Source organism: Musa acuminata, chromosome BXJ1-4, assembly GCF_036884655.1.
Source record: "Musa acuminata AAA Group cultivar baxijiao chromosome BXJ1-4, Cavendish_Baxijiao_AAA, whole genome shotgun sequence".
NCBI lineage: Eukaryota > Viridiplantae > Streptophyta > Magnoliopsida > Zingiberales > Musaceae > Musa > Musa acuminata.
The window spans coordinates 42,749,846-42,760,037 of NC_088330.1; the positions used below are offsets into that span (position 1 = coordinate 42,749,846).

At 42.1% G+C, this 10,192-nt stretch overlaps 2 protein-coding genes across 2 annotated transcripts; both read right to left on the bottom strand.

Moving 5' to 3' along the window:
• Positions 1-789: 789 nt before the first annotated feature.
• On the bottom strand, positions 790-2,455 carry LOC135672669 (dof zinc finger protein 1-like). Its single transcript, XM_065181169.1, has 2 exons — positions 2,225-2,455; positions 790-1,800 (listed from the first exon to the last, which is right to left on the bottom strand). The coding sequence occupies exons 1-2, from the start codon at positions 2,444-2,446 to the stop codon at positions 982-984; spliced, it is 1,041 nt and encodes a 346-aa protein (XP_065037241.1). The 5' UTR covers positions 2,447-2,455; the 3' UTR covers positions 790-981.
• Positions 2,456-6,600: 4,145 nt separating this feature from the next.
• Positions 6,601-8,709, bottom strand: LOC135671823 (uncharacterized). Its single transcript, XM_065180079.1, has 3 exons — positions 8,382-8,709; positions 7,656-7,813; positions 6,601-6,919 (listed from the first exon to the last, which is right to left on the bottom strand). The coding sequence occupies exons 1-3, from the start codon at positions 8,551-8,553 to the stop codon at positions 6,812-6,814; spliced, it is 438 nt and encodes a 145-aa protein (XP_065036151.1). The 5' UTR covers positions 8,554-8,709; the 3' UTR covers positions 6,601-6,811.
• Positions 8,710-10,192: the final 1,483 nt, after the last annotated feature.

Genomic DNA, 10,192 nt, shown 5'->3' on the forward strand with positions numbered 1-10,192 from the left:
AAGCTATGGTGCTCATCTCTCAAAAAAATTAAATGAAAGAAATTGAAAGCAAGAATTTAAAGTGATGATAAAACTAAAATGGCAGAGTTGATCTGCTGAGGAGGCACAATGAGGATTGGCATAGTACATTATCTGAGAAATTTTGTATTATTTTTCATGATTCATCTTACTATTATTTTTCATAATTCATCTTACTGGTACATATTGATATATCGATTAATTGTCAACGTGGTACGTATTGACATATCAATATTATCGTCTATATTGATTCCTATCGAATTGGTACATATCACTCGTATCAAATAATAATAATCGTGATAAGATGATCTTATTATTTTTACCTTTCTATACACATATCACTCATAGATCTATACCAATATTCTAATGATAGTGAGATATTAATTCAATCAATACCGACACAAAGGGATGAAATTGTTTCTTTAAGTCTTTTGGTTGATTGCATAGAGAGGCCAAGGCAGGTTGAGGGTGTAATCATAGGGAGCAAAAGTGAGGATTATGTTAGTGTGTGCAGGAATCATAAGATGAGAAGCTTTTCCCTGAGCACACATGAGCTGCTGGTTTCCAGCTTTCACGCCACCGTAGGCACTCTTCCGCCACCATCTCATGCTCTCAAGCGGAAGAGGAAGGACGTAAAGTGGTGTGGTGTGCTCTCATGGCCAAGAGAATGTTAGTTGGGATGATGAGACTCTGACTTCTCAGAATGATGGGAAGACAAAGGCTGCAGATTTAGCTGCACACCATAAAGTCAACCCCATGAGAAATTTTACATGCATAAATACTACATCCATTCCCTTCTCCAACAAAATGGCACAACGAAGTCAACAAAGACCTACTTGTCAAGGCAAGCTGGAATGAAGCTTCAGATATCCACAGTGATGAGGATGTATAAGAGAAGTAAACCAGTTGAAAGGAGTGAATGAAGAAAGCTGGACACACGATGTGCCATGAACACTACTACCACTACCATGAGCCTCCTCCTCCTCCGATGATACCGTGCCAAAAACCAGGAGGATCACTTCCTTGTTCCTTGTTCTGATGGAACTGATCGGAAACATTGATTGATGGGACTACTGGCCTCAGGTCCTCGAAAGGAAACAGCAGCTTACCACTAGCGTTCGCCTGGATTCCGGGCAAGCTCCTGTACCCAGCAATTCCATCCAAAGGAAAAGTGAGAGTAGGTGGTCTGAGTTGTTGCAATCCGAATCCGGATGGGTATTCGGGCATGAAAGGGCCAAGGTGGTTTCTTGCTTCCATCTCACTCTTCAGTAGCTCCATGGTAGAGAGAGGAGCGACAGTGGCAAAGGTATTGCCAGGGTGGCTATGTTGGTGGAGGTCCTGCCGGGCCTCATGAAACTTTGGAGCTTCGGGGCTGGTGGAGAGGGATGCAGATGGAGGGATGAACAGAGTTGAGGCGGTAGGTAACGCTGCTGCGGAGGAGGAGGAGGAGGAGGAGGATTTCGTGGCGGTGGAGGAGATCAGGGAGGATTTCTTGTTCTTTCTTGAGCCACCACCCACCGGGACATTCCTGAGGGATCCGCCATCGGTCCAATACCTCCGGCAACTCTTGCAGAAGTACCGGGGCTGCGTGAGGCTGTAGTTGTTGTAGTAGCAGAACTTGGTGTTGGTGGAGCTGCACCGGGGGCAGCCCAGAGCCTGCTCCTTGTGCGGCCTTGGCCTCCTCTCCATCTCCTGTGACCTGGCAGTGGTGCATGTGTTGCCTCCCGCGGTGGTTGTGATGGAGGACGCGGACTCCTCCATGGGCTTCATCAGCCCTATGCCCTGGACAGCACCGGCAACGGGAAATCACCATGGGGCAAACTCAATTAGAGGAGAACGAAACGATCACTTGAGAACTGTCACCAAACAGAAGCTTCCGAATGAAAGGGAAAAAGAAGAGGAAAGAGAAACCACACGGTTTGGACAAGAACAAAGCAAGGCTGACTCTTTTTCATGTCACTGCTTTGCTGCATACGATAAAAGGAAAGCAAGAAGACACAGATAAAGGAAGCAGAGAAAGCGGTTTGCTGCTTTCAAGAGTAAAGGTGGTGGGGGTGACAGGCTTAATAGCTCACGGCCAAAGGATGAGAGAGAGAGAGAGAGAGAGAGAGAGAGAACTAAAGAAGGTGCACTGAGCATGCAGATCCACAAAGATCAATAGATAGAAACACAAGATGAAGCTCATCAAGATCTGGAGCAGCTTTACCTGAGGCCACTGGGTAGCGTCCATCCAAAGAACAGCAGGAAGGAGACGAGGAAGAGAGCGCTTTCCACAGGAACGGACTGCCTTAGAGATGAAGAGAGGATGATTCCTTTCTGCAACACCAACCCATTCTTTAATGCCGAGATCTGTATTCGAGGGAGGGAATGTGTGCAGGTGCAGCACACGTGTGGGGAGGGCCCTGTTTTGGCCCCAGTTTGTGCGCATGAAGAAAACGGAGAAGGTGGACGGTGAACATAAAGGCCACTGTGGAGGGGGGAATGTGAACTATGATACTTTAAGCTCGTGCACTCCCACTCCCATTGAGGTTTGGAGATGGATCAACCTGCCATGGTCCCGATTAGATGACAGTGGGGCAGCGAGGTGTGATGTGATACTTCTACCTATGATGGCAAATTAATGTGCTTCTCTCTCTCTCTCTCTCTCTCTCTCTCTCTCGGTAGGCAGAGGTTCTCGGAATGGGACAGCTAGGCCGCCGACTGCAAGTGTTGCACACACAGATGGAAGGAGGAGAGGACGCAGAGAACGGATGCGCTCCGCCCATCTCTGGTCTTCCGCAGAACGTAATCTTAATGGCTTCACCACTGGTCTCTGTTACACGACTGGGAATCACCGAATGAATGCATGAGCAAAGGGCTACAGTTTTTTCCGAGTTCTACTGTACCTTTTTCTTCTCTCTCTATGTATATATATCTGGACACTAATGTATTAGTCTTTTGCTGGTGATAAATTGCCATCAATCTTTTATAGTTATAATGATCGTTTGAACCTAATAGTTATAATTTAATAAAATAATAATCAAAATTTCTATCTAAATAACTTTTATCGAACCAAGGTTACGGATATATTGATCTTACAAAAAAAAATTTCAAGACTAATTAGGTCGATGATAAAGTTAATTATATATAGTTAAACATCTCGATCTTTAGATTTAAAAAAATTATATTAAAATCTCTATAGTTATGAAAGTGAAACATATAAGTCCATTTATCCTGATGTCGTCGATATTATTGATGAAAGCATGAAAATAATGAGAAAAAAAATAATTTTAATATTTCAATAATATTTTCAATAGCAACAGACGATAACATGGCTCATGAACGACTATTGTGGATGAGGAATGAAAACAATGATAAGAGGTGAGACAAAGGAAGATGAGGAACAGGACAACGTAGATGATGATACTTTGCATTTGCGTTGGCATTGCTCAACAATTACATTAGTATCGACGCTGATGTAAAGTGACGAAAGAGTCACTCGATATCTGTATTAATACTGACGTAGATGTAGACATAGAGCATAGCTTAACATCGACATTAGTGTTAACAGCAGATGCAGAGCGACGTTGCTATGCATTTGCATCGACACCATAACTGTAGGGAAGGGTGACGCCACTTTGTATTTGCGTCGATGCTAATGTAGATGTTGATGCTCTGCATTTGTATCGACGCAACTCAACAACTATGTCGATGCTAATACAGATGCAAAACGATAAAAGAGATGCTCGACATTTGCATTGGCATTAACGTAGATGCAAATGCACAATGTCGCTCGACATTTGCATTGATGCCAGCACAAATGCATAACATCACTTAGGCATTTGCATTGACAACAATGTAGATGCATATGCAAAGTGATGTTGCTCTACATCTACATCAACACAAATGCAAAGCATCAATATACGCATCGTCCTCTTCCTCCTCTCCCTTTACCTCATCTCTTGTCATTATTATCCCTCCTCATCCACAACAATCGTCCACAACCCCTAATAACACCATCATTTGTCACTATCAAAAACATAATTAAAATATTAAAATAATCCTTTTGCCTATCATTTTCATGTTTTCGTCGATAACATCGACGATATCAAGATAAATAAACTTAGATATTTCAATTTCATACCTATAGAGATTCTAATGTAAATTTTTTAAATCTAAAAATTGAGATACTAAATATATCTAACTACTAAAGATAATATATAATTAACCCATTGATGACATATGTAACTAACAATGATAACTATTCTATTTATGAAGTGCTAATCATCATTGCAATCTATTCAAACATCTCATAGTTTGATCACCTCCACCAACACCATGGTGGGAAGAATCAGTCAAACAACTCCACCCCTGCTTAGACATTGCTTGTCCATCCAACAGGAGTTCAAATCACAACATGGATATCTCCTGGACACCACATTAAATTACTCATTGCCAAAACCTGATCCAAGCAACAAGAGAAAAGGTCTTCTTCATGTCCTCCTCAGAATCTATTCCGTATAAAAAGCAGTACTGGATCGCTTTCATCGACCACTATGTCAATATACTTTCTGAGTCTGATGAATCCCAGCCGTGTCATATTTTGCTTTTGCATCTGAAATCATAGCTACCCATACATTTAAAGTGCAAATCAGATAGACAAATCGCAAATTTAGCTTACCAAACAAACCTTTATGTAAAATATGAAGTCTTCAAACCAGGGACAACTATGTTTCAACCAGAGTTGACCTGCCCTTCCCCATCTTCTGTCACTTTCTTCCACCCCACCACTTGAATCTGCTCCCCCTGTTAATTTCTCACCAAACATGCTTTCCACCGTGAAGAGAGGAGCCGCCTACAGGTTCATATCTGATGCACAATGCTAATGGACATGGTTGGTGGAGCCAAGACTTTTGAAACAGCAGCAGAGTTCCAATCAGACAACAGCAGCAAACAAATGAAGATATGCACATTAACATCTTGATATACTGTTGAAGCTCTGTGATTATTTGCAGAATGTGAACTAGCGATTGTGCTAGTAAGTAAAATTTCATGTACTATTTACACTCCAAGCAAAATTTGAGGAAAAAAAGACAATAGAATGAAATAAATGGAATATAACTCAGATTTATCAGTATGTTTGAAATCTATCCAAACAAGAGTACCATACAATTGAGTCACCAGAGTTTGATATGTGCAACCTAGGAAGAGTTTAATATGAACACTTTGCTAAAGAGCAAACAGTCTCCAACTTGGCCTGTTGGAAAGCAACAAGTAAAAGAAGTTGAACCAGTGTTTCAGAAGCACCTTTAAACATTCACCATCAAAGTGGAGAAGATTAACCAATAAGTTCATCTGATACAAAAAGCTAATGGACATGGTTGGTGGAGCCAAGACTTGCTCCCCCTGACCCTCTTTGTTCCAACCAGACAACAACAACAACAGCAAACATATAGAGATAAGCAAATTAAAAACTAACTTGCTAGTTGCTACTAACTTTGGCCCTTTCCATTCTTTTCAGATATATAAATTAAAACCTAACTTGCTACAACTTTGGAACTAGCTGATTCATTGCAAATGTTCATGCACTGTTAACTCGAGCAAAATTTGAGGAAAAAGGCAATGAAGTTAAATGAATGGAACATACCTCATATTAACCGAAGAGTTCAATATATACATAACATAAAGAGTGTAACAAGCACACTTTGCTAAAAAGTCAACAATTTCCAACTTGGACTTAAGATTGCTAACAATGCAGAAAAGAAGATCAAGTGTCGCACAAGCACCTTTAAACCTTTAAGATTCATCAATACTGTACACAATAAGATTCTGACAATAAAGCGGCACTTGAATAAGCCTTGTGCAGTAAAAAGGCAGCAAACTGGTAAGTGGTAATCCTCTGCCTCAAAGAGCACTCCTTCCCTACCCCTTTTCCTCCAATTGCAATGAATTGAGAAGAAGCATCCTGGATTCACTTTTTGGAACAGATTGAACGACCAAACTAGTCGAGTCCGATTTGATCAACTCTGGTCAGAGAATAGGATGGGTCGGTATATAATTTACATAAAACCAGTTAGACAGAGGCAAAAATATCATCACTTATCCCCACCCCACCCCATTCTCATTCACCTCACCAAATAAAGATACCATCCCATTCTCATTCACCTCACCAAATAAAGATATCATCCCACTAAGAATATTGCCTCCTACAAAGCTGCTTATGACTAGTTGACCCCAAATATTATGACTTATTATGACTGTTGTTGTTTGCTTGTATGTTATAAATATAAAGATGTTAATGACATAACATATGATCACAGATATTATTCATCTCAGGACACTATAAGAAGACAGCAATACAATCAATATACTGATGATATAGCATTGCCCTTGGTATTCTTGATCAAGGACACAGTAGGAACCAAGTAGAATTGAATGACATGAACAGAAACTGTTTGAGTAATACTCATCCTGCCCCACCATGTTATCATCCCTAGTCACATGATTTCCTTAGTCTGCTCCATATATATATATATATATATATATATATATATATATATATATATATATATATATATATATATATATATATAGCAAGATCGCTAAAAGAAGGATTATCTCATTTGTGCATACAAATTCAAGATCAAGTTTTAAGCAAATCAAGGATCTGAGTACATATTGCACAACAGAACAAAGAAACCTTTCAAGCATAAAAAAGGATCCCAGTTGCCCATAGATTTTGACATTTGATTGTATCTTCTTGGGAAAAAAGCACATAAGATAATACTAGAATTCAAAAGGAAAACAGATAACATCACAAGGCATTAATCATCCTCTTCATTTCTGCAGACCTCCTTGGATCAGGTTCAGCAATTGCTCTCTCAGTTAAGACGTGCTTTATTCGACACATTGACTTCCTTACCTACATATAAAATTCAGGTCTATTGTCAAAAGGGGCCATCTACTGCAGTCGGGCAACCGTAGAATCTTCTCCATTAATTATAAATGCATCAAAGAGCAGCAGAGATAGATTTATATTATAACAGCAGAAAAAAATGGGTAAGCAAAAGAGTAGATGAACTGAATGTGGTCTTATGGATAATATAATTGTTCCTCATTCCAAGAGATATTCTAGTTATGCATAAAAGTCATAAATGATGGTCGAGATAAGAGCAGAGAGACATGCTGCTTATTCTATTATTATCACTTCTCTTCACGAAACAACATCAAGGCAGAGAAAATCAAAGGTCAACAAATCGATGGAAAGGCCACGTCTGCAATCGTTCTGTGCTTGTTTCCATATGCCTGGGTAAGAGAACCATTCAATTTATGTTCATGGCACAAATGGAAAAATTGTTGACTGATAACCAAAATATAATATTCAATTGAAAATTTAGATAAAACCAGGTGAAAGATACAAATAAAGAGATTCAGACAACTTGTTATTCTTCAACATTATCTAAGATAAAGCAATTTTATCATGGTCGTGTCTCTTACAAGAGGAATGGATTACTCACTTTAATCCATACCACCGTAATTATGCTTTGGAAAATTACAAAATCCATACCACCTTAATTAAATCAACACTTAGAGATACACAAATCAAATTAATAAAGATTTGAATTCTGAAATGATGACAAGGTAAAAATAACACGAACCTTCGGAATCCGTTCTGGGTTAGGAAAGCGAAGGTTCTGAGCATGAAGCATTTGGCGTTGAGTCATTAGCAGATTCTTTTCCTTCAGAAGGACGTACCACAGCTTCTGAAGGTCATCCCAAGATTTGAGACGCAATTCAGAAGCCTTCCAACCACGTCCTGTAAAAAAGGTCGAACAAAATACAATGATTTCAGGTAATGCATAATTGTTACTGATGATATATGGCATACAGTGTATTGTTATCATTCAATACCGCTAAAAACCCCAACATCTCCAACATGAATAAACCATGCCCGCAAAATAAGAATCCACAAGATAGTAAATGGTGATGGGCACCTGGTGAAGATCTAGGAGCAAGATAGACACCCTAACACCAAGAAAAAGAAAACAAATATAAATGGAGAAAAAAGGAAGAAACCGATGTAGAGGCTTGTCGAAGAAAATAAGGGAATATTTCAAGATTATGAGAAGCATAAGGTGTTTTGTATTTAAAACTAGAGACTGGACAAAAAGGATGGAAGTAATCTAAAGATCACAAGAAGTAAAAGCTGTTCTTGAAATTGTGATTAGAACTAGAAAACATGGAAGAGGGTGTCAAAAGCAATTGTATCCTGCAGCAATCTTTCCACATTCAATGAACAAAATGGAATGAACAGGCTTTAGGTAAAACGAGGCATGAAAAGAAAGAGAGATCCTAAAGATAAAAAAGGGGGATCAAAACGATACCATAAACGACGGGTTTTTCTTCATCCGTGCTTCTGTCCGCCTCAAAGAACTCCTCGAGAGGATTATGTGCCCTCCTAGCCGAATCTGCAGCGGCCGCCGCGGCCGAAGTCGCAAAGGACTCCGATTTGGAAGCGGCGCAAAGCACTCGCCCCAAAACCCTGGACACCAACATGATGAAAGCACCGGAAACCTACCACCAAGATTTCCCAACTTCGAAGACTACCTTCGCAAAGCCGCTGAGAGAGAGAGAGATGAAGATATCAAAGCGGCGAGCGGCGAGCGGCGGCGACTCACGAGGGTTTCGGCGGCGCGGAATGCTAACCTTACTTGTTGCGGAAATGGGCTTAATTCGGGTCTTCGCATAAATGGGCTCCACTTGTGGGCCGTAATTTTGGACCTTTAAATTACCCCACAATCATGTCAATAATAACCCCTTTCATTAATTGCTGACCATTTCTTCTTACGTTTCGCAGAAATGATATAACGTAGAAAACTTGCAGATGACGCTTCAGAGAATGTCAAATTGTCGCCTTTTGTATGCTGGTGAGATGTTTTGACTTGTTTCTTTCACATGGAATGATCTTTTTGATCCAGCAAGGTATGAAGGTGTAGCAGGAAACGATTCATTTAGTTGCCGAGTTATCAGTGTAAACAACCTAAAGCCGTGGCCTTGAGGCCGACGCGGGTTCGGGTCCGAATGATCGGGGATCTTCCTGGAACGACCTTTAAGATTGCTGAGGTGGCTGACCGCGGTGGTCCGATCGCAACGGGTCAACCGTTTCCTTTGGGAGGGGACTCCTCGCATGAGCACGCGATGGGAGGCGCCCCCCCCGTCTTTGTCCCTGGACACAGGTCGGGTCGGGAGGCTTGACCCGACCCCTCCGACGATCAAGTTAGTGGATGGTAAAGGGGGTTTCTTTAGCTAAGTTGTCTCCTCCTCCTCTTTTTTGGGACGCGAGGGTTTTTATAGTGAGAATTATCGTTACCTAGTGTGCTTGCCCGCAGGGAGCAGATCGTACTTCTGGTGGCGTCTGACATCGCCGTTGGCGTGGCGTGAGGGATCAAGCCGAAGGGGAGTGTTAATGTGCCTTGGTAGGTGTTCTGGTCCGTGTTGATCAGGCGCTGTCAGCCCGTGGGGCGTCATCTGGGCCAGCTGATGTCATGCGATTCTTATCATAATTATTACCCTCATCATACTCCCCCCCCAAAGGAAGCTATGCGTCGGTTGTCGTAAGAGGAGTCCGGGGCATGGCTTCGATTTTAAGGAACTATCTCAGTCGGGCAAAGGTCGATTCGTTGCCAAGGGTGGGGGAATCGTGGAGCTTGGCAATTGATGAGGGTTGGATGTAGTGGTGACTGTGGGTAGTGCGTGATCGAGGAACCTCAAGGAGTGGTTCGTCGGTCAAGTTGAGCTTGGTTGTAGGAGTGGTAGGCTCCTCAGGCAGGCAGGCCGCGCAGATATGGTCTCGAGCATCATGGGGCCGAGGAGCACGATGCAGACGAGCAAGCCGCACATGTGTGATCTCGAGCAGCGTGAGGCCGAGGAGCACGACGCAGGCGGGCAAGCCGCACAGGTGTGGACTTGGGCGAGCAGGCCGCGCAGGTGTGGTCTCGGGCATCATGGGGCCGAGGAGCATGACGCAGGCGGGCAAGTCGCGCAGGTGTGATCTTGGGAGCGTGAGGCCAAGGAGCCCTCCTTTTAGCGCCAAAATGTTAGTGTAAACAACCTAAAGTCGTGGCCTCGGGGCCGACGCGGCTGGGTTCGAGTCCGAATGATCGGGGATCTTCCTGGAACGACCTTTGAGACTGTT

Coding starts and splice junctions, on each gene's coding strand:
- LOC135672669 (XM_065181169.1), bottom strand. CDS start 2,446: ATGCGCACAAACTGGGGCCAAAACAGGGCCCTCCCCACACGTGTGCTG. Junction 1,801..2,224: donor ACGCTACCCAGTGGCCTCAG/GTAAAGCTGCTC, acceptor GGTGCTGTCCAG/GGCATAGGGCTGATGAAGCC.
- LOC135671823 (XM_065180079.1), bottom strand. CDS start 8,553: ATGTTGGTGTCCAGGGTTTTGGGGCGAGTGCTTTGCGCCGCTTCCAAA. Junction 7,814..8,381: donor AGAAAAACCCGTCGTTTATG/GTATCGTTTTGA, acceptor CCTTTTTTACAG/GACGTGGTTGGAAGGCTTCT. Junction 6,920..7,655: donor ACCCAGAACGGATTCCGAAG/GTTCGTGTTATT, acceptor TTTTATATGTAG/GTAAGGAAGTCAATGTGTCG.